A 22,049-nucleotide genomic window follows, 5' to 3' on the forward strand; every position below is an offset into this window, starting at 1 on the left:
TTTAATTGAGCGCGCTTCTTCCTATATATGGGACTTTTCCTCCTGTCTTTCTCGAGTCGAGCTTGAACACTGCCGCTGCGGAGCTACACTACGGCCTTGAGACTGTACAGTCGTTTTGTTGAGCATCGCCACCATCCGTGGAGTACTACCCAACAAGCAAGAGATATACAGGGTACATACGTTGAAGAGCTGGGTGGTGAGTAAGAGGCAGACTTGGGTTTCTGTGCATGGGACCCAAATCCATGCCCGACCTTGAAAGAGGAACAACGAGGCTGACATCCTTAGACTCGAAGGTCGCCAGCCAGCGACATCGCGCATGGACTCGGAGCCGCAATGTTCTTGTACGACATAGTCGTTCACGATATCACTGTCGAATACCCCAGACAAGAACATCCGAGGTGACAGCGCGCGATATCCAGGACAAACAGCCCGAGCCCTAAGTGAGAGACCATCAATTTGAAGCGGTCTGCGGCCACAAACGCCCGTGACGGCGGAAGCTCAGCAGACATGGCGACGTACTCGCATTCACCGCGTTTACACGCGGTCAATCCAACGACGCCCGTACACTCACCACACCACTCCGTCCACAGCTCCTCCTCCTCTCGTCTTTCCGTCCGCAACCTTACCCTCCACGAGTACCGCAAACAACAAAACTCGCCCGCGTCGCAAGCTACTCCGCCTGGCAGAACTCTACGGAGGAAGCCCGCGGCGTCTGGGCTGAAGGAGACTGAGAGCGCGCCGTCGGTCTCGAGGACACCACTTCCATTGTCGCGAGCGCCGCCTCGACCTTTACACCTATCTCAGTCGGTACGTAAGCTTCTTGCTATCTACACTTTTACACAACTCTTCTTCGGCATGTTTTGCTCTCGAAAACTCAAACAAGATAATCTCGAGTCGTTGGCCGCGTTTGCTGCTGTAGAAACATCAACTGACGAACTTTCAGACCCACTCATTGTTTACGTATCAACAGCTTCCGCCGTCTCCTCCGCACCAGGACGACCTGTCTGCAGACAATCTCTTTCGGTCACAATCTGCAGGGCCGAGCGCGCAAAACATCGAAGCTACGAAAAAGCGTGAGTTCAAGCCGATAAAAAGGCTACCAAAACCGTTGTCCACTTCGGGACGCGGTCCCCTGCCCATTTCTCCTGCACCTCTTGCCTCTGTGACTTCAAATCAACCGCGACTTTCTCCTTTGAAATCGACGTCGTTTCCATCGTTCGAAGATTCGACAATCAACGACGACTCTCAGCCGACACCTTTGTCGTTTTCCCTTTCGCGATTTCCGCAGCCACCGAACTTTTCGAACCCTACTCCAATCGACGAGGATGAAACACCGCGCTTGAACACCATCAGCTTCGTGTCAACAGCACCGGTGACACCCCCGGCGACACCCGCTGTAATTCACTACCGCGGTGCGTCGTTCGACCTCGTCAACCCGCACAGCTCGCTTGTTTTGGACAACATCGTAACGCCGTCGCGCGAGCGTGACTCGAGCGAATACTTGCCATTGCGCTCTTCCGAAGATCCGCTCTTATCTGAGGTACCTGCATTGTCCCTGTAACCCGCAAAACGCTGATGAGATCAGATGGCCCCGAAACGGCCGCTTTACGGAGACTTATCTTCGGCTTATGAATCTATAAGGTCAGGGAGAGGCGACAACCGCCCTCCACACCTCAATCTCGACTTCCCACTGCCTTCGACTCCAGGTGCACAGAGTCCAGGATCTTCTGCGTTCGATTCACCCGCCGTGAGCCCCCAATCCTATGCTACCGCCTCGCCTCCCTCAAATCGAAAGCCTGCGAGCGATTCTCGCTTTTCTCTAAAAAATCTCACCCGATCACTTACGCAGAGATTCTCCAAGGTCTCTGAGAAGGAACATGGACAAGAGCTGCAGGAGTTTTCCGAGTCTCGAGCCAGTCTTGCCTCGCCAAGCTTCGAGGGCGAGTTTCCTCGCCCGCTTGAGCGGAGTTATCATGTGGAGACTCCAAAGGCGTCCACAGTCCCAGAGGGACCAGCGACGCCTGTGTCGCCTTTGGGCCAGCCTGGTCATTTCACGAATCAGCAAAGCTCTCCAGCCTCAGTTGAGCAATCTCGTTACTATACACAGCGCGACTTCTCCGCACCTTTAACGTCTATGATACCGGATGATCCTTCAAGTCAGGCTGGACGAGCCAACGATGTTCGTCCGTGTGCATCCGAGTCGGACTTGGCGACGAGACCGTACTACGACGACTTTTCTTCGATATATCCGGGGTCATCGACCTACTCGAGTGAGAGTCGACGGCAATCAAAATTCGCTCAGATCCGTGCAAGCAACAGAGAGAGCAGTCCTTTCTACTGGGGTATAAGCGGAAATGCAGATGCGCTCGCGGAAGAATATAAGTCTGATGCCTTGCCACAATATCCGGCCTCGCGACGTACGAGTCGTCGCGTATCAAAGCCTCTTGATCAGGAGATGTTTCACGGCTCGATGCATCTGGAGCGCGAGAAGACGGATACCATAAGCAAATTCATCGACCAGTACAAAGGAAGCGATAGCGCCAGCGCCTCTCACCCTCTGCTCTACGGAAATCGTCCGGGGATAATCGATCATCAGCCCGCTCCAGCAGAACTTTACAGTGATGCGGCGCGATCCAAGCGAACAAATACGACGGGACTCATATCTGGCACTGGCCAATTTCAATTCGACTTCAATCAGCCAGGATCTAGCAATGATGATAAGACGTCAGTCCCGCCTGTAGAAGTAGGACGTGCTACCTTCGCAACTCATCCTGGCCTACCGCCGTCTGTCCCAGCTCCCTTGGCTCCTGCATTCCAATATGACGAGGATTTCGAGTCACCGAAGCTTTCTGGTCCCTCAGATAGCTCGTCTCAGTCCCCGTCTTATGACGACACTCGAGTCCTTCTTGAGGTTCCTTCACCACCTATTCAACCGGCATCATCTTCTTATTCTCAGCCCGGCATCACGTCGACTCCTCCTGAGGCCATGGAGCAGGCCGAAGAGGTATTCTCCGATACAAGTGGTCGACAGCAGTCCGAAGCAATCCCAGCTATGTGGTCAAAGCGAGTGTCCAGTCACAATTTGCTGCGCAATAAGAGTAACTGCAAGCTCGACGACGAGGAAGAACAGCAGGATCCAGAGGAGTCATCCGAATTGATTGGGTACGAAGATGAGGAGCCTACCGATTGGGAGACTATGGACTACGGAACCCCGCGGCGCGGTGCCCGCGTGTCAGGTGTGTCAGTTGGCGAAAGCCTGGCAGACTACAGTAGCTCAGAGGGCAGTCACTCCAGCCGTGATAGCAAGGGCTTTTCTACAACGTTTCCTGTCTACGAAGACCCTCCCCTCGAGGCGGGTTCCTTCCAATATCGACACCCGCTACCTCTGCGCAACCCTTCGAATCCCCTCACTTCGTCTCCGCCACAGCTTTCGTCTACACTACAGCTTCCCGTCGGTGTCAGTCTGCCTGGTATGGTGCTCGGTAGGATCGTAACCCCTATGCAGTCGAGCCCGCCGGCTTCTTCAACACTTCCCACAGTCGACAGGAGAAGCACGAATGTGTATGGCAGCAGTCCTAGCCCGAAGGTGCATGCCAGCAGTCCCAACCCACGACAAAAGTATCTTCCCTACAAGCCCTGGACGAGTCCCTATGAAATGAGCGAGAAGGTGACCCAGGAGCTACTTGCATCAGGTCCAAATGATGAAATTTTGTATGAGGAAGAGGACACACATCGGGATGGCACGCGCTCCTCGGATGACGATCCATGTTCAATGCAACCCATGCGCATCAGCCTCCCCAGTGCGGATACGATGGACGTTGCGAGTAGTGATCCTAATACTCCCCGCGACCGTGAGAACTCTTTCGACAAGCTCACGGTAATCGGACGCAAGGGCAATCTGACTGGCACTCCTCATGGAACAGGAATGAAGGATGCTGGCAGCAGCGTAGCTGATAACAGCAGTCCTGGAGCCATCCTGGACTCAACTCCGCTCGCATCCTCTACACAAGAGCATACCGGGTATCGAATGTTCAAGTCTACTGCTGCTCAAATCGCCAATTCGCGCCCGGACGCCAGGTTTGGACTCGAGATCAATACTTCGAGCTCCAGCCTTGCAGATTCTGAGCGTCGTGGCAATGTCAACCGTGATATGCCAAGGGTGCATACACCACCTGATATGTACGAACGTACGCCTTCCCAGGCTACTCTTCATCAGGAGTCACCTTTCGCAAATCCCGAACGTCGAGCGAGTCGATTGTCACTACGATCTCCCATCACGCCCCGCGACCCACGTCGCCGAGGCAGTCGTGCTGCCGTTCCAGGGCAGACGAAGCTCAGGCAGATGGTGCTTGCTTCTAGTGCGGCAAAGCCGTCTTCAGAGGACAGGAGCGTACATGACTCTCGCATCTTTGGAACAGAGCATAGTGCGCGGCCGTCTACCAGCAATACCCACACGCCCCTGCGCCATGCCGCCAGTCGGCCGACATTGCGGACAGTGCTTGCATACGAAGAGTCTCCTCATCTTCTCTGTCCCGAGCGTGCTTTCAATCCTGTCGAAGAAGAGGCGCGGCGCAAATTTTCGTGGGCTATCTTTACGATTTTCTGTATTCTACCACCCGCGCTTATTCTCTATCGCTGGTATGGCGATCTGGTCATCGTCAACGTGACGAAGGGTCGGTTCTCTCACGTGTCGCCGGAACCCAAGAGGCTCGCACTCGGCGTGGGAATTGCTGTTAACGTCGGTATAACCGTGGGCATTCTTGTGCCTATCTTGATTGCGCATGCAGCTGGGACTTTGTGAGAAGCTCAGGTATGTGAAACGTCTGGTGAAGTGATAAATGTGTCTGACAACATTGTGAAGATCTTCGACGCAAATGTTTGGAATGATTTCTCCACGCCTCACAAGTCGCGCTGGGGCGATACGCCAGCAACGCGTCAACTGCTATCGGCGCAATGCTTTCCATTTTATTCCAATTGGCCAAAAGTTCCAAGAGCAGACCGATTCTAAATCATCCCTGGAACATGGGATCAATCGTACATTCGCTCGAAATTTCCTTTGTCGAAGCCTTGCATTGAGTCGGCGTTGAATCTTCCGAATTGGATGGGCAGCACTCTCCGCGGAGGCCCTTACGCGTAATGGTTGCTTACTCGGCATGGGAAGGAGCGTGGAGTTTTGTTTCCTGGACCTTTTCATCTTGATGCATATCTGGCTTTCGGTCCGACAGGCGTTTGATGCTTTGGCAGCTTTGGCAGCTTTTGCGGCTGAGCCAGGCCTGAGTGGGCATGATATGAGTTTATTTTCTGCTTCATACTTGTTTTAATAACTGATATTGATGGTTGCGGAAGGCAAGATAATGGACATTATGGGCGGATATCGTAATCAAGGAGGAGAATGCGTCGAAATGCGACGCCGAATCGCATGCTTTGTACACCCTTGTAAGAATTTCTCTCGGCCTACTCGTGCGGTGTCGCTTTTGGTGGAAGGCGCTGCTAAGCAGTTGGCAGGCACAGCAGTGCCACTCGGTAGGTGCGCACTGGGCCTTCATAAGGATTCCGTGACCTCAGGATAATCTGTCACACTTACTATCGCCTCACTTCACACCACTGCACATCACTTCCCTTCCGCGGTGCGGATACTTCACACAGGACAAGCACGGTGCGCTCCCTTTGGAATTGCATGACTTCTATCAAAGAGGAGGCTCTCGACTTCACGATATAGCGGCACGGCATCATCGGCGAAAGTGCGTGCGTGCGCGCAGGGCTGCTGGCGAACCGCTCGAGGGTCCACATGGTGCGTGCGATGCCATGTGCGCCCCGAGGGTCGTGTTTGTATGCTCGGGATCCTCGGCAGCGGCGAAAAGCTCTTACGACACATGATTTGTGCAGTGCTATACTGTGCACACGGGACAGCCGTGCACGAGAGTACGGCGAAGTCAACACACAACAGAATAGCGCGACCCAGGTTCCAGAGAGACTGGAGCCGGCGAAGCGATGATAGAATAGAGAGAAGATGAGGCTGCGTTGCCCGGCGAGCTTGACGTGGAGAGGATGTGGATACACATCGTGACTTATGTCGCGACACAAGCGGAGCCAGCGGAGCCCCTTTACCCCTATGCCGCCTTATGAAAACGCACGATCTCCAGACCTATCGATATGGAGTCATGCCACTAGGAGATGAGGCGCGACGATGCGCGAGGCGGGCAGAGCGGGTCTGGAGACGGCCTACCTCCTCCTGACCGCATAATTGCATCGCATCGCATTGTCCCATAGCGCAGCGCACCCCGCTCGCACCAGCCATCGATGGCGCGTCTGAACCCCAATCCTGCGCCTGCACCATCGCCCCGCGCATGCTCCGCTCCCGTTCCAGCTTCAGCCCGTCTGAAATCCACGTATACGCCCTCGTCGCCGACGTCATCACGCACCAAAGGCTCGCGGACGAGTTCAGGCGATGCGCGGGCTGGCGCAGAGCAGGATGAGAAGCGGGAGCAAACGCACGCATCGAGCCGAAGCCTATTGGACGAATGCAGAGAGGATAAACATCGGCCTAGACTTATTATCGCGCGTGTGAGCAGGGCCGCGGCGAACCTCACGCTCAGGAAGAGGAGAAGCCCGCAGAAGCAGGCCAGCGCGCCGGACCTGGCTAGGATATACCCCTTCTTGGAGAACGTCGTGGTTGTAGAGGTTCCAGACGATTCCGATTCGGATGCAGATTCAGAAAGGACGAAAGAAATTAGATATGAGAATGAGCATGGATGGGAAGCCTATATAGGCTGTGGCATAGGCGAAGAGAGCTCGCTGTTCGAGACGGAGATTGAGTGCCAGAAGCAAGAGGAAGAGGACGAGCAAACGTGTGACACCGAAAAGATTGGCTCAAATGGAAACAAATCCGAAGACGACGACGACGACGACGACGACGACGATAGTGCCTACGGAAGCTTCAACATTGAGGTTCCCGAAGCCGCATGTCCAAGTACGTTCGCTCACACTGTAACCAGGGAATGCGATCAATACTGACAATGCGCTCAACAGCATTCATCACACGAGAAGACTCTCACTGGACTTATGCCGCGATATGCGCATGGCGCGACAATGTCTGCGCGGGGTCGCCGTCGCCGCCGCCTTCCAAAGCGCTGCCGAGTATCACCGTGAGGAAGAGGCCTACGCCGAGGACGCCGGGGAAGAGCCCGGGGAAGCGGTTGTTGACATTTTGAGGGCGGAAGAAAGACGGAAAGAACAGAATAAAGAAGAAGTTTGAATGATTGATGGATTAGACACAGTCTGGTCGTCGCCCTTGATGTGGTATATTAACTTTACTTACAGAAAGTGGCGGGAGAGGTACCGTACGCATTCCCCGGCGTATTCATTCATGCCGAGACTGGCGTTGGAGGGACCGTGAGAACAGAGCATCGACTCTGCAGTCGAACCAGAGATGCACATGTGCCCACAACTAGGATGTGATGCCGTGGAGCGATGCGGCACGATGCGACAAGAAACCTTCTCCGCCGCTGCAAACCAGGATCAGTAGTGAACGTGTCTGTCAGACTTTATCATCGCCAAGCACACAGGAAACATCCGCCTTCTCTCCCCTGGCATGTACAGCAGCACCGGCGTTCCATTTCCATATCACGATCGCGACAAACCCACCATAGCAAACCCAACCCGGCCACGAATCCCTGAGACGCTCACTGGATAGACGGCGTAAACCATCTAGAAACTCACCAGGGAGACGGCGTAACTCCTGTTCCCATCCTCCCGAGTAGCCCCATCGAATCCATTCCACCGTATTCCTTGCATCGTATCTCAGCCTGTTCGCCAGTTCCCACTTTGCTGTCAACGCTACATCCCACCACCGGCTGGCATGAAGCCCACTGGCACACTGGCACGCAAAGATAGGCCAAGCACTATTCTTGGCGCCGAATGAAGGCTTCTGCATGGCAGCGTACGCTCCTGCAGCAACGCCCCGCGCAGCCGTAAAGGGATCCTCATCTACGTACGCGCCGGCCGTAAGTTTCTCCCCAAGGATGTCTGTCAAGAGGGCGTGAAGCTTGGGATCGCGGGCCGAGGCACCGGTGAGGATGAGGCGGTCGATGTGCGGCGGAGCCTTAGGACCCAAGAATCTTGATCGAACGACAGAGGTATCTGGAATGTTGTCATCATCGTCTCGAATGACGGGAACGTGATGTGCTTGGATTTTTTCAAGATCTGGAGGAGAGTTTTCATGCTGGTGACTGGGAGATATGTCTCCTTCGTCTGGATCTTCATCTTCGTCCGCTGTTGAACCGTCGTCGGATGATTCGGGCTCAGCGTGCAGACGGGCGTCCAGCGCCGCCCATGTGCTGTCTGCGTCTTCAAAGACGACCGGGGCCGCCAGCCAGCGCGGCACAGCTCGTACGCGCTCCTTTTCTTTTCCCAGTGTCTCCGGATCGGTCTGGATCTTGGCACCCCACGGAACCTTCGCATCCTGTTCTCCCCCGACCCAGAAGCGCGCCGTGTTGAAACCGTGCGGTTCGTAGTGCACCACTAGCACCGTCCACGCCTTCTCGTCGTCCGCGGGCAGCGGCTCCATATGCGCAATCTGCGCATCTACGATGGGAAAGAGGGAGTGGCTCGCGACATCGTCGACTTCGTATCTGGAAGAAGGCAAGCACCCCCGAGATCGGTACTTCTCTCCACGGGTCACACGCACGTTTGCCAGACCCACGCTTTCTAGCGCTATGGCGGCTACCTGGCGCAACGGACCGCGCTCCACGTCGTCGACGACGAGCGCGGCGAAGCAGATACGTGTGCCGAGGTGGGCTTCCACTTCTGCCTTCAGCGCGGCAATGAGAGGGCGGACGGCGAGGACGGCGGGAGCAAGACAGGAGAGCGGCGTGGGGATGAGATCGGGGAGTTCAATTTGCATAGTATAGATGAAGTCGCAGAAGCGTGTGCGAGGGCGGGCCTGCGAGAGGGAGGCGGCGTTGCGCATGAAGGCCGCATAGGCAGGCGAGCCGGGGATGCGCGCGATATTGATTGTAGACCCATTTTTGTCGTAGATGGAGGCGAGTCTGTATTGCCATGAGGTATTGCATAGCAAGACTGAGCTTGGAGGTTACGCACCCGCTCTCCGGCACCAAATGAAATGCTACGCCCACTGTCCCTCCCTCGCGTTTCCCCCACTTGCGCTCCAGCGCCGGATGTGCAGCTGCATGTCACTCGTCAGCCTTACGCTCACGTCAAGGGAGCGCACCTCGGACCAGTCCGTTAGGATGAAAATTCAACCCGACTCACCAGTCCGAGGCGCTTGCGTGGGGATAATCACCGCGAGAACGATGGCCGCGAAGAGCACGGCCCAGGCGTAGACTTGCTTGGGGGACCAGCGAGGCGGGGGACGGGCGGTGGTGCGGGGGCGGGGGCGGAGGAGCGCGTGGGGTCTGCGGGTGCGTGCAGATGACATTGCTCGGATGGCGTTTGGAGATGTGGTGTGGTGGAGATGGACGTCGGAATGCGGGGTTGAGATAGTAGCTAGATGATGTGATGCGGCGTGGCGTTTTGGTTGGGGGTGGGAAAGTATGCGTTGACCGGGTGTGAGACTGACGATGCTACATAGCGGAAAAGAGAAGGTTCTATATGTGAGATGCTAGGCTGCCGTCTTCAAGAAACTGTGTTTCGAGATTGTTCTCGAACCTTCGCATTCGACTCTGACTGCTGCGCATGGATGGCATGTGTTGAGGTGTTGATGCGATGTGGCCCCAAGCGGACAAGGCAGCCGCCCAGACTGCCGTGCGTGCTTGCAGACACGTCGACTGAAGAGTATTAGAGTCATATTCTGTGAATGGACACGGTATCGAATGGAGCTTCTGGCATGACGTTGAAGAAGGTAGTTAGACAGTACTGAGAGGAGTAATGTGTGTGGGAATATATCCTGTGATTAGCGTAGTTGGTAGATTATCGTAAAGATAGTTCGTCATTAAGTCTCGTCCGCAACGACCACAATTCGCGACAGCATCACGCGCCAAGATTCCAGCAAATGGCGATCGAAAACGCTTTTACTTGTTTCTTTACTGAGGCCGTCAATCGTGGTGCTGTATCTACCTGCCTCGCAGCGCAGCTCCGCTCCGCTCAGTATGGTACCAACCCACCCGCATGCCTAACCAACAGGGTACCCAGGTGCTCAGGTCCAAACCTAGTACCTGCGTCCATACCCGCCCTCCTCGCCATACTGCTGCCTCCGCTCGCCATACTCGTCCTCGTCGCGGCGGCCATAACCTTCAGACTCCCCTCCGAAGCCTCCCGGTGGGGGAGGGCGCCCGCCGTAGCTCTCAGAGCCATACGAAGGCTGCTCTTGACGGCCGTAGCTGGAGGACTCCTGGCGCCCGTACTCAGACTTGCCGTAGCCAGACTGTTCCTGGCGTCCATAACTAGCTCCGCCGCCGGAAGAGTAAGAGTCGCCGCCGTAGCTGGACTGCGATTGCTCCTGTCGACCGCCGTAGCCTCCGCCGCCAGAGTTATACGAGTCGCCGCCATAGCTTGACTGCTCCTGGCGCCCGTATCCGGACTGTTCCTGACGGCCGTAGGAAGACTGCTCCTGGCGTCCGTAGCCGCTGCTCTCCTCACGACGGGGCTCCTCGCCGTACCTTCGCTCCTCGCCGTAGCCGCCGCTCGCGCCTGAGTAGCCGCCCGAGTGCTGTTTGGGGCTGCCGTGGCGCTTGTGCTCTCCTGAACGCCGCTTGTAAGCATCGTCGCCAGAGCGCTCGTCATCACTACCCTGCTTGTATTTCTTCTTCTCCTCCTTTTCGCGACGCTTGCGCTCCTTCCTTGCGCGCTTCTCGTAGTCGTCTTCGTCGTTTGAGTCCTCGTCTTCAGACTTCTTACCGTACTTTTTGGTCTTCCTATATAAGAGGTTAGAAGATGTGGGGTACATTTGACGGGGAGGGATCTTACTTCTTCTCTTCCTTGTAGTATTCTCCCTCGCGATCGAAGCCTTCGCGAGACTCTTCGATGCGAGTTTGGCCACCGCTCTCATAGCGGCGCTCCTCGTGTCGCTCGTAGCCGCCTGAGCCACCATAGCTGCTTGTCTCGACGCGTTGCTCGTAACCGTACGATCCGCCGCTCGTATCCTGCTCGTGGCGAGAGTACTCCTCGCGGCGTCCACCACCAGGGTATTGCGTCTGCTCGTAGGAGGCCTGCCCATAGCGCTCAGAGTCGTCGCGAGAGCTCTTCTTGTGGTGGCCAGACTCAGAGTAAGACTGGGTGTATGAACCATCGTCACCATACTTCTTTTCCTTCTTGCTCTGCTTCTCGTCATCTCCGAATGCACCTCCAAGGAGAGAACCACCGATGCCACCAACAAGGCCTCCAACAAGGCCACCGAGAGCGCCACCGCCGACGGCCTCGCTGGCCAGCTTTCCGGCCTGGTTGCCGATCTGCTGGGCTTGGGCATTGCCTCCACCACTCTTACCTCCGAAGGAGAAGTCATTGGCCATGCCGAGCGGCTTGCAGCATCCGTGGCCAGAGTCCTTCGGGCCTTCCTTGTGGTTCAAGCCTTGCTGGACACCTTCGCGGCTAAGCTGCCTGAGGAGTTGACGCTGGCCATCTCCTTTCTCTTCCCACCACTGCCTGACAGTGTTGAACATGACGTTACGGCCCTGCTCGACACGACGGTCCCGGTGAGTAAGCTGCGCAGGGTGATGGAATACAGCTTGAATTATGGTGTCAATGGTCTGCTCCGGGTCGGCTTCGCCATCCCAGCAGGCAACGACCTGAGGGACTGCCCACTTCAGGACTTCAGACGCAACTCTTCCAGCGGGCTCGTTCAGCAAGTTGCTGAAGTGATCCTTGGAAAGCATACTGTGAGTAGGATCGGTCGAGTCATCGTCGTTGAAGACAATGTGCTGCTTCTCGCGCGAGCTGGCAATGACCTCGCTGGAACCAGTCTCGAGCTCCGTCTTGACCTGAGAGATGATGGGTACAACGAAAGGAGCAAGTAGACTGAACACAAAGATGTTGACTTGCTCCTGGAGCTGCTCGATGAGCTCGGGGAGGACTGGGATGTTCTCCATGAACTCTGAGATGGACTGCATGATTTCATCGTGGAACTCCATGATGGGGTAGATCTGCTTCACGAGTGCATCCAGCTGCTGGGTAAACTCCTCCGGCTCCTTGGGGCTAATGTGCATGTTGTCCATCTTGGCTGCTTGCGCGTTTGCCTCGAGCTCGTCAGCCTTTCCGGCTTGGTCCTTGTCACCAAAGATGCCGCTGGGCAACTTTGCGAGGAGATCCTTGATGGCGCTCTTGTTCTGCTTGCGGTCGGCGTCGTTGATGGCGCCTTCGAGCTCTTGAAGTTCAGACTGCGTGGCCTTGTCGGTGATTTCTCCGCACACGGAGTGCAAGAAGTCAACACCACCAAAGGTTCCAGTAATGATAGGATAGACGGGGTTGCGCACGCCCTCGATCTGAAACCTGGCGTTCCTGCCTACGTGCGGGAAGACATCGCGAGCACCGAGTTCGATTAGACAGAGCTCGGTGTAGTTGGAGTGGGCCGAGTAGTCCTCGAGACAGTGCGTAGCCGTTCCGAGGAGTCGCAGGGCTTCGTAGAAGTCTGGTCCACGGCCGCCAGAACGCCGTCCAAGGTCGATGCAGCGGCGGAGCAGGTCGCGGACCATGCCAGCTGACGTTGTGATGCCCAGGTCCTCCGATGCAATGTAGTTCTTCAGGCCGGTGCGCTCATCGACGGCCAGCTCGCGCCTCTCATCGACGGGCCCGCGTAGTCGGCGGTCGTAGTCGCGCGCATCGAGGTTGTCGGCGTAGTCCTGCAACGATGAGCAAGGTCGACATTCAGGACGCAGTCTTCGCGTACCTTGGGGTTGTCAATGTGCTCCTCGGGGCGGTAGCACCCCAGCCTGTCCCTGGTAACCTCAAACTCCTTTGTCCCGTAGCCAAAGCTCAGGAAGCCCAGGACCCAGAGCAGGATGCGAATCGCCTCGGCCGACACCATCTTGACGGTGCCGACATCGACGGCCTGCGAGTAATCACGCAGCCAATTGCCAAAGTAGACCCTCTTGACGTCCATCTTGCTGAACTTCTTGCCCGTGCGAGACGAGATGAGCAGCGTGAGCAGCGTGTCCTCGATGTCTCCATGGCGCCAATTCTGCCCCTCGATCTTGCTCAGGCTGGCGATGTTGCCTGCGCCAAACGCCGCCGTCGGGCGCGCCCAGAGCACGAGAAGGATGAGGCATGGCAGCCACATGTCGCTGAATGCGAGCTGGCGAGGCATTTTGCAGGCGGGGGAAGCGGAGCTCCTGCCTTCAAGCTGCGCAAATTGTAGAACGCGGTTCCAGGAGTGGGGAGTATCAATACACGAATAGAGAGTGCGCCAGGTGAGAGAGTGTTGCAGGCCAGACAGTGTAGGAGCAGCGTGTAGCAATAGGGGTCTGATCAGTTGTTGTTGATCAGTTGACGCAACGTCTGTTTCAGCTCTCAGAGGCTGCCCTGCTGCCCCGCAACGCCATGACATAAGGAGGGGTGTCTTGGCCTGCGCACAGCCACGATACGTGGCGTAACATCGAATCCTGAGAGATTTTCAGACCGTCAGGCGCACGAAATCTTGTTCGGACTTCCCAACAGGTCTTGCTTCAGGGACCTTTGGACCCTGAAGTGACGGCAGGTTTGGAGTGCTGCTAGAGCCGTCAAGACCCAAACTAGGGCCGATCGAACCTCGGGTCAATTGGGAGCCTCCAAGTTCGAACCCAATCACGTGTGAATACTGAGCCCTGAGGATGGTAGTCCACTCGTCAATTAAATGAACAACACCAGCATGTGAGAGCGTTCTAGACATCGACGCATGTCAAGCGCGATGACAAGCTGGGCTAAGGCACCTACCCAAGCTGAAAAACATCCCTGAGTAAATCGCAAACACGGGCTTGCCGATTTTGCCTCGACTCTGCCCAATTTGCGTGAGCCGAAGGGTGGCTTGCTGCCGACATGCAAGTGTAGATACCTGCTCACCGCTCAAACCCTTACGAACCATGTCTTAACAACTTTGCTAGACCCATATCCCAAGTCTGATTATCAGCGGCGATGATGCCCTTGCGCCCGCAAATTCTCCGCCCACACCCCCAAGAATAGCATATGTACGGACAAGTCGAAATAGGTCATTTGCGCATAGCGAGCCGCGCAATCAATGCCTGACGTTGCCGTCCGAAGTACCCGTTTCCCCACTGCAGGTCGCTGCACCTCTTCAAAAACAGCTCCAGCGTTACATGGAGGGGACGTACTCCACAATTGACAGGACACATTCGCTAATCGGGGCGAGTTGTCATATGCATTATGGAAGCTGCAAGGAGGCACATCAAGCCGTCGCGGCGGGAGGAACGGGATTCGCGGGAGATATCGGGCAGGAGACGCCGTTACACGCAATGGGGCAGGCCGCGCACATGACAGCGGTTGTAGAAGTCGAACTAAGGATGCACTGCGCGATTAAGCGCCGTGTTGAGTAGCATCAGCACACCAGGTGTCGCGCGGGTACTGGCTTTGACAGGTCAGTAACAGTCGCACTTTGCGGAGCATGAAAGCGACGAGTATTCGCTGGGGGTGTGCACACGGTCTCACACGCATGGCCTGACACTGTGACTACTGCCGTCAGTGCCAGTCACCGTGGTAAGTTTAGAACTGTCAAAAATTGGTGCTGCTTCGTTTCTGCGCCCAGCCGCGAGTGGCAGAACGCCGACCCACGTTTTCTGTACGACGCCTACTTGAGCATGAGAGATCCCTTTCGGTAAACACGTCGTTGGCAGGTCCGCTTCGTGCTACATGTACCCGCAATGCATTGTAACGTGACTCTCAACGGTGGGGAATATGGATGCTGTACCACCGTCGCCAAAAGAACACCGCGCTAGCGCTTGCTTGCATTTTGACAGCAGGTACAAAGTTTCGTGCGGCGCACTGACAGCTGCACGTCGGCTAACCCACTGTTCCAATCCCCCCTTTTGCAGCAGGTGGAGCGTTTGCGTACATATTCCACCATTGTGCCATGATCGGTGACAGCAAAGCAGGGCATTCTGGCGGGTGATGCGTTCCAGGGATTGTTTTGCTGTCTTGGTAGCGCGCACCCGGGCTAGCTGCTTGGTGGCAGCATCATACAAGGAACGTCCAGAAGCTTGGGTAGACGAACTCGTCTTCGAAGATGCGCCTGACTTGTTCCAGGACGAAAGACTCCACTTTGCCCACATTTTTCAGGACCTGTCCGCCCTCTCCCCGCCCTCCGATCTCGCTCTCAACTTTGATATGCTCCAACAGACCACCGACCCGTAGGCGTTGAGCCTGACTCTGCGCCTCGGATTGTACAGAGTCAAGGCCGGTTTCGCTTCCAATCAGCGCATCAGCATCTTCCGGAGACAAGAAACAGAAATGAGCCCGCTTCTTGATGTACGCCAGGATAGCAACGCCATCAAAGGTTAGCCCGGTGATGTTCAGCTTGAGCGGTATGCCAACGAAGCTTGGCATAGGGTAGTCTAACAGGATTTCTGCAGTCAGCGACATCTTGATATCGCCCGAGTACTGAACGTGTGACACTACTTGGATGTCTTCGGGGCTCTTCTCGCGCATACGGGGAATAGATGGAGATGGTGTCCTGTCGTAGCTGTCATCTGATGATTGATTCGATGCTAGTGAGTTCCGTCGGTCTGCATCATGCTGATGTTGGGAGGACGGCCGTGTGGTGGGGTCTGGGTTCGACTGCGGAGTCAGGGTGAGCGAGTTCATGGACGGAGCGTGGCGAAGACGCATATTGGTTGGGGTGGTCGGTCGCATGTTGTTAAAGTCCGACCAACCTTGGAGCTGTGCACCGGCGACGGCAGCAAGAGGCGTAGTTGTCCCAGATAGGCCCGCCCCCAATGGTAGATGAAAATAGTTCATGTTAGAAGTTCCTCCGGGGATGCCAGGTGTGGAGGCCCTAGGGATGAACGGGCTCCCCAGCTGTTCGACAGGCGCCAGTGTGGTGCGAAGGCCCGGGGTTCTGGTGTTTCCAAATGGCAGCGCTAGATGTGATCGATGCGGAGGAAGTTGTTCTACCTGAGGCAATGTCTTTTCCGCCCCTCCCCTTCGCTCCTTCGTCGGGCGGGTTTGAGGGCCGTTGCTAGCCCCGCGATCGTCAGGTGCCTGCGCATCTTCGTCATCGTCTGGGTAATCTTCATCCTCCTCGTAAAAGTCGGGAAGTGGATCGCAGATGTCTTTGATCTCAATCTCGGGCGGAATGCTCCCAAAATCGAATGAATGGACGTGGACGGAGCGAATGAAACGCGGCAGCGTCACCTGCTGGAATCGGTCATGAATGAAAGCGCGGATCGACTCCGCCCGCAAAGAACCATCTGAGCCGCCCGTCAGCTTCTCCCAGTTGATATCAATCGACATCGATCTTCGGTACGGGTTGTTGTGGGTAAATTCGAAGCTGAAGTCACGCTTACCGGTCCGCGCCAAGTATCAAGCCGAACCGGGCGCTGCGCTCGGACCAGCAGTCACACCTATGTACTTTCCTTGCACACCAACACTAACCATGGTTATAATAGCGATTGCCGCAACGCCAACCGCACTTCATGCAGTCAGAATCACGACGCCAGGGCTCTTTGCGGAAAATCTACCTCAAGCTCAAGTCTGCGTTCGTGGACCGCTTGAAATTATAACACGTTTCCCCACCACAACCCGCGGACGGCGTGTTCGAAAGCATGTCGAAGACGTCGGGCTTCTAGACCTGCCCTAAATAGAACGTTGAGCAGAGCCGCATAGCGTCGATGCATATGCTTGATCATGCACGCCATCGCGAAGAAGCATCGCTACTGCAAAGCGTCACAGTCCAGCGCATACATACAGCAGCCCCTCGCAACAAGCGAACAAGCCTTGCAAGAGCGTCCAGGGCTAAACGGCGATAGACGCACGTGCATACACGGTAAGGCGAGTATATTAGCCAAGACGGACAAGGGTGAAGAAGCGCGCTGTGTGCGCATCCAAGTCCGCTGCTGCTTGACGCAAATTACGCGCACCATATAGTTATATAAATATACACACCAGATCACGACATCGCAGCCCACTCGCTTATGGATGCCATTCTTGAGCTTGATTAAAGCGAGTGTTGGATACTGTGCAGGGTTGTGAGTGACTGGGTGTGGAAGGCTGTGGTATATCGATGATGAATATACCTTGATACGCGGCTATATGAAGATGGCCTCCATTCCATCTACAGGCCACGCTGCGACATCACATGTAAACCTATCAGGGTGCGCACGTCGGCCATGAGACTACTGTGGGTTAGCTGGGTCGCGTTGAGTAAGAAGTCCGGTCTCAGGTCACGACAATACATTGTCGGCAGTGCATAGCACAGGGCGTTGTCATGTACGTGGCTTACGGGCCGACCCCGGGCACTGCGGGAGGATCACGGGGGTGAGACGAATAGCCGCAATCTGACAGCCATCCTGTGATTTCCTGGTCGACAGCGACGCATCTGATATCCTGGCGGCATGAGGGGGGGGCGTGGTGCTGTCGCTGCATACACACTTATCGCGGCCTATCACCCCACTGGGCGTACACCACCTCGCCTGTCTGGAGCCCAGAGCGTCACGGATGCAATGGTTAGACAAGTTGAACAATATCGGCGGCGAATAAGGCTGAAGCGCCGAGCGGGTGACTTGCGAAACTGGTTTCGAGGTGTGGTGTTAGCCGTGTAGCTCTGGACCGAGGCGACAGGAATACACGGCTTCTGGTCATCTGGAGGCGGCCTGGGCAACGCTGCCGTACCGATTGGCGAACAACGGTGCTGCATCCGCGCCCTGTAGATATCCGTCACCGATTGGCAGATCACCTTGAGGTGATTGGTCCGACGCAGACAAAATGCACTCAACTCTACAACAAGCAAGGAGAGCTGAAGTGGAATTGGCGTGCCATAGCGACTTGGTCTCTCGGGACACGGTCGCCGGCGCGCACGTATTAATTGAGTCGCTTTTCTGTCTGATCCGCAGCCCCGCCTTGGCGTCACGGAGGGGTGTCGAAACATGTCGCAGAATAGGAAATAGAGTTGAAGGAAATAAGGCGGCCGTTTCGCCCATCTGCCCGCAGGTCGGAACAGAACCCATGAAATAAAACTCGTAGAGATGGAGGAAAACACGATGAGTAATACAAGACGAGAAGTGCGATGCAAGGCTGGACCCGTCCGTAACGCCAGACTCACGATGTCCTAGGCCCCGTAAATTCCAATGCCAGCCAACGCCTGTGCTTTTGTCTCCGTGACGCCGTGAAATGCAGCCTGCCGGCCGGCCGCGAGCCGCGAGGCTCTGCGCTGGCCGGAGGCGTTGTAGATGTCGGGCCGCGCTGCTAACAGCGCAGGATGCAAGTCCGCTGAGGACACCCTATTGCGTGCCACCGGCCGTCATGGGGATGTCGTCCGGATAAAGTCTGCGGTGGCACGCTGAGGCGTGTGTCAGAGAGCGGTGGCACGTTGTGCAACGAGGGGCGCGTACCTGCTAGTGGTCGCAGCGGTCACATTTTTCGTCGTGCTTGACGTTCTTGACCTTGTTTTCGCCGCAATTCGCAGACCGCGAGGCCGCGCAGGGAGCCTTCTCCGACACGACATGGCCGCAGGCGTACGTGTGGTGGATTCTCGTGCACATGCTGGCGGGTGTTGGGGGTTCGGGCTGCTGCTATCGATTGGCGAGCGACGCGGGCCGGTGATGTGATATGGCTGCCGGCGAGGGCAGCGGCGGGCGACGAGGGCGGATGGCGGGGTGCGCTGATTGGCGGGGCACAAGAGTGCAGGTGCGGTGCGGCGTCGCAGAGGGGAGGCAGAGGGTCCGGCGCTGGACAGTGACGGGCGACGGCGAAGGTGAAGGCGAAGGCAGCGGGCGGAGGTGGCAGCAGGTACTGCTACAGGCACAGGGCGGCAGCAGAGGTAGAGGTACCTCGTGTGCGTATATGGCACCGGCGCGAGGTGCGAGGAATTAGAAGTGGGAGAATGCAGGGAGGGCTTGCGCTTAGGGGGCGTGGGGTGTTTTATAACGCTGAGGCCTTTACGCTCCGAGCAGACGGGCCTCTTTTGCACGCCGTTAATTACTGCTGCCGTTTTGTTGCAACATGGAAGAGCTGCGGACAGCCGTTGCAAGTGCTAATCCATGGGCCTGATCCCTGTCCCCTGTTCCTTGTCCAGCCCGCATGGGCAGCTGTGTTGGTGACGGGCTAGGGTCGCTAGGGACGGCGAATGGGCGCGGCTTCGAGCGGCGTGCAGTCGACGCCAGCAGACGCCATGCACCGTGACCGCGAGCCCTCTCCGCCCAGCCAGGGCCGCGAGGCATCGCCTGAGAGGCACAGGCTGGCTGGCCGGCGCGCCTCCGCGCTGCCCATCACCGTCACCTGCCCGCCGCGACTGCTCTTGGGCGCCGCACCGCCTGTGGTTCGATGCCGGTAGCGCACATTAACCGCCATGGCAGATCCTGGGCCCCTCTGCCTCTCTAGCTCTACACTCGCGCCCAGGGCAGTCAGCCCTGCGCTGGTACGTACAGCTCAGTACACGATGACGAGCCCTGTGCGACGCGTGCCGGCGCGCAGGTATATTGACAGCACCGAGCCTCGGGTGCCCGCGTCCACCGTGCTGCTGCAGCTGTTGAGGAGCGCGCCCGCGACGCTGCCCTCCTCATGGCCGCACAGCTGGTCCGCTCTGTGCCATGACCGTCACCCCATGGCCGCTCTGCTTGTGAGCGTCCGCACATGGCACCCCGGTCGGGCTGGGGCCTCCTTTCGAGCCTGAAGGGATCCACGACACACGACGCAAGCGTGCAGCAACGGGTGGCACATCGCGAACTTGCACCAAGTGCCGCCCTTGCGCTGGCATCCACTGATAGAGAGACAGCAACGACCGGACGCGGGACCATGGCCAGAGCATCGCCATGCGGAGATTCCAGGTCGTTTGCTTCGGCGGAGACGGCTCCATCATGCACCGTGGCCCAAGAGCTTGCCCTCTCGGGCTGCGAGTGGACTGATGCTTCGAGTCACGTCCACGACGAGTAGCTCACGCCTTCTGCAACTTGACCGGCTGCTCTGGCATCTGCCGGAGGATCCATGGTGTTGCCTTCGCCTTGTCGCCGCGAGCTGTAGACTATGCTCGCGCCGCCCGGTGCATCTTGCTGATGGAAGGATGGCAGATCATCGTGGAAGCAATTATTCCGTCTGCACATTGAGCGCACAAGTCGCGTCTTCTCATCAAACGGCGCGGCTTTCCCTCTTCGGGCGCTAGCGCGGCGGGCCGAGGAAGGCGCACGTCGATCGACTGTGCCTGCCATCTCGCAATGTGGATGCGCCAGGCTGCCCACGCCGTCTTCGCTTCGCTTGCATGCCGCCGTCCACTTTTCCTCTCGCAGCGCCCGTCTTCCGCGACGCCGTGGACGACATCTCTGGCGCTAGCTACGGACAGCCTGTCGTTTCATTATTCGTCTCCTCTTTCTTTATTCGACGCCCCGTCGCTTCAAGCTACTCCTCACAGCCTTCGCGCCGTCGCCTTCAATAGTCCATTCGTGGCACAGTTGCTGGGCCCGAGAACTGCCGATACTGTCTCAGCTCGCTGCGAAACGTTTCTGTATCTTTGTTGTTGCGCCGTTCGGTCTTTTCTCCCGCGATCAGACCGAGGCTCCGTAACCTGAGGTTTGATCGCCGTTCCCCACTGGATCCTCGTCTGTCTGTTTGTGCATAATGCGGGGTCCCGAGTAGTGTAATATGTGCGCTTTCTTAAACACAATGCAAGAGCGGGCTCGGAAAGACGCCTGTCACATGCGCTTGTCCTTGCCAGCCTGGAACGCGTTCTTGCTCTGACAACGCCAACCGCTCTGATAGTCTCAGTACTCCTAACAGCGCCTGGCTCAAACACGACGTGGACGACCCAGCAATACGCCGCGGAAGGTGCCACGACCCTGGGCATTGTCATCCGGGACCTCGGACACACGACATAGACGCGCAACTCTTCCAGAAAGACCTTTCCCAGCGGGAGACTGTACACCTTGCTCCATTGCGATCAGTTAGTCCTCCCACGCGGGATCCAAGAGCAACACGGGAACTGCGGATCCATCCAAAACGGCTTCTTGTCTCCACCCATGAATGGAGCAATACTCTCGTGTTTCCATGCACGGTGGATACAGTCATCTAATCTAAATTGTGTACCATCTCCTATTGCTAGACTATGGCGCGCATTCTTTCTTCCGTCTATGTTTTCGTTGAGAGCTCATTGCCTACCAGGTTCAATACAGCAGGTCACCGGCCGACAAAGGCCTGATGAAACGCGCCCTTCCAGCATTCCCCGGCCTTCACCTTCAAAGGCCATCGGGGTCGAGAATTCCACTCACGCTGGGAGATTGTTGGTGCTCTCCCATTCATCACACGTCAATGCATCTCGCGAACGGCCATGTCTCACTTGTCTGCGGCTTTCACTGGCCCATTGATTCTAGCAATTCAACGAAGCCTCATGCATCGAAGATCCATCTAACACCGTAGATAAAGTGCTCGGCGAATGGACGACAAATAGCAGCTTCTTCCGACTATGTGATCCTCCTTTACACGAGGTCATGGAGGGGTGCTTTCCAAGAAGGAACAGCCTTGGCGCGACTTCGGGATGGTGAACCCAGATGCTCTATTACGCGCTCATTCACTTGATGGTTGCCAGCCGCATTGTTCTCATCGTCCCATTCATGGCCCGTGCCCGCCCTCAATGGCAAGCTGCGCTCTATACCCCAGCAGATTCAATACCCGTAGAATCGCAACATCGTTGTGATTATCAGATGTGTGGCGTACAGGATAGTCGTTCGATATATCGACCGGTACCGCGAGTACCTGCATATCTACCAGGTGATTGGACACGGGCGGAGTTGGCCGTCAGCAACCGCATTCCAATCACCCCCTTGTCGTTCTCGTAGAAGTACTATGGATGTTTCTTAGTGTCTGTTGCTCAACAATCCTTCAGTCCAAGAAACGTGGCATGGTAATCTGCAAGGCTGACATATCGTGCGCAAGTAGAATCCTACAATGCCTCTTTACCGCGCGAGACA

General features: G+C 56.6%; 6 protein-coding genes across 6 annotated transcripts; 2 read left to right on the plus strand and 4 right to left on the minus strand.

Annotated features, from left to right (window-relative positions):
• Positions 1-507: 507 nt before the first annotated feature.
• On the plus strand, positions 508-4,801 carry CC84DRAFT_1175941 (uncharacterized protein; the record flags this gene model as incomplete). Its single annotated transcript, XM_018180180.1, has 3 exons — positions 508-807; positions 944-1,540; positions 1,586-4,801. The coding sequence occupies 3 exons, from the start codon at positions 508-510 to the stop codon at positions 4,799-4,801; spliced, it is 4,113 nt and encodes a 1,370-aa protein (XP_018036201.1).
• Positions 4,802-6,300: 1,499 nt separating this feature from the next.
• On the plus strand, positions 6,301-7,211 carry CC84DRAFT_1217144 (uncharacterized protein; the record flags this gene model as incomplete). Its single annotated transcript, XM_018182867.1, has 2 exons — positions 6,301-6,970; positions 7,030-7,211. The coding sequence occupies 2 exons, from the start codon at positions 6,301-6,303 to the stop codon at positions 7,209-7,211; spliced, it is 852 nt and encodes a 283-aa protein (XP_018036202.1).
• A 326-nt stretch (positions 7,212-7,537) lies between these two features.
• Positions 7,538-9,436, minus strand: CC84DRAFT_1217145 (uncharacterized protein; the record flags this gene model as incomplete). The annotated part of the gene is made up of 3 exons (XM_018182868.1): positions 7,538-9,047; positions 9,100-9,184; positions 9,271-9,436. 3 exons carry the CDS (start codon positions 9,434-9,436, stop codon positions 7,538-7,540), a joined length of 1,761 nt encoding a protein of 586 aa, XP_018036203.1.
• Positions 9,437-9,921: 485 nt separating this feature from the next.
• Positions 9,922-13,544, minus strand: CC84DRAFT_1164282 (Het-C-domain-containing protein). Its single transcript, XM_018178459.1, has 4 exons — positions 12,839-13,544; positions 10,924-12,791; positions 10,249-10,871; positions 9,922-10,213 (listed from the first exon to the last, which is right to left on the minus strand). Exons 1-4 carry the CDS (start codon positions 13,253-13,255, stop codon positions 10,071-10,073), a joined length of 3,051 nt encoding a protein of 1,016 aa, XP_018036204.1. The 5' UTR covers positions 13,256-13,544; the 3' UTR covers positions 9,922-10,070.
• A 1,570-nt stretch (positions 13,545-15,114) lies between these two features.
• Positions 15,115-16,389, minus strand: CC84DRAFT_1175944 (uncharacterized protein; the record flags this gene model as incomplete). Its single annotated transcript, XM_018180181.1, has 1 exon — positions 15,115-16,389. One exon carries the CDS (start codon positions 16,387-16,389, stop codon positions 15,115-15,117), a length of 1,275 nt encoding a protein of 424 aa, XP_018036205.1.
• Positions 16,390-18,273: 1,884 nt separating this feature from the next.
• Positions 18,274-19,105, minus strand: CC84DRAFT_736449 (uncharacterized protein; the record flags this gene model as incomplete). The annotated part of the gene is made up of 1 exon (XM_018187237.1): positions 18,274-19,105. A coding segment is annotated over one exon (660 nt), but the record flags the coding sequence as incomplete, so codon positions are not given.
• Between the last annotated feature and the right edge of the window lie 2,944 nt (positions 19,106-22,049).

The sequence above is a fragment of the Paraphaeosphaeria sporulosa genome, assembly GCF_001642045.1.
Source record: "Paraphaeosphaeria sporulosa strain AP3s5-JAC2a unplaced genomic scaffold CC84scaffold_5, whole genome shotgun sequence".
In the NCBI taxonomy this organism is placed as follows: Eukaryota; Fungi; Ascomycota; class Dothideomycetes; order Pleosporales; family Didymosphaeriaceae; genus Paraphaeosphaeria; species Paraphaeosphaeria sporulosa.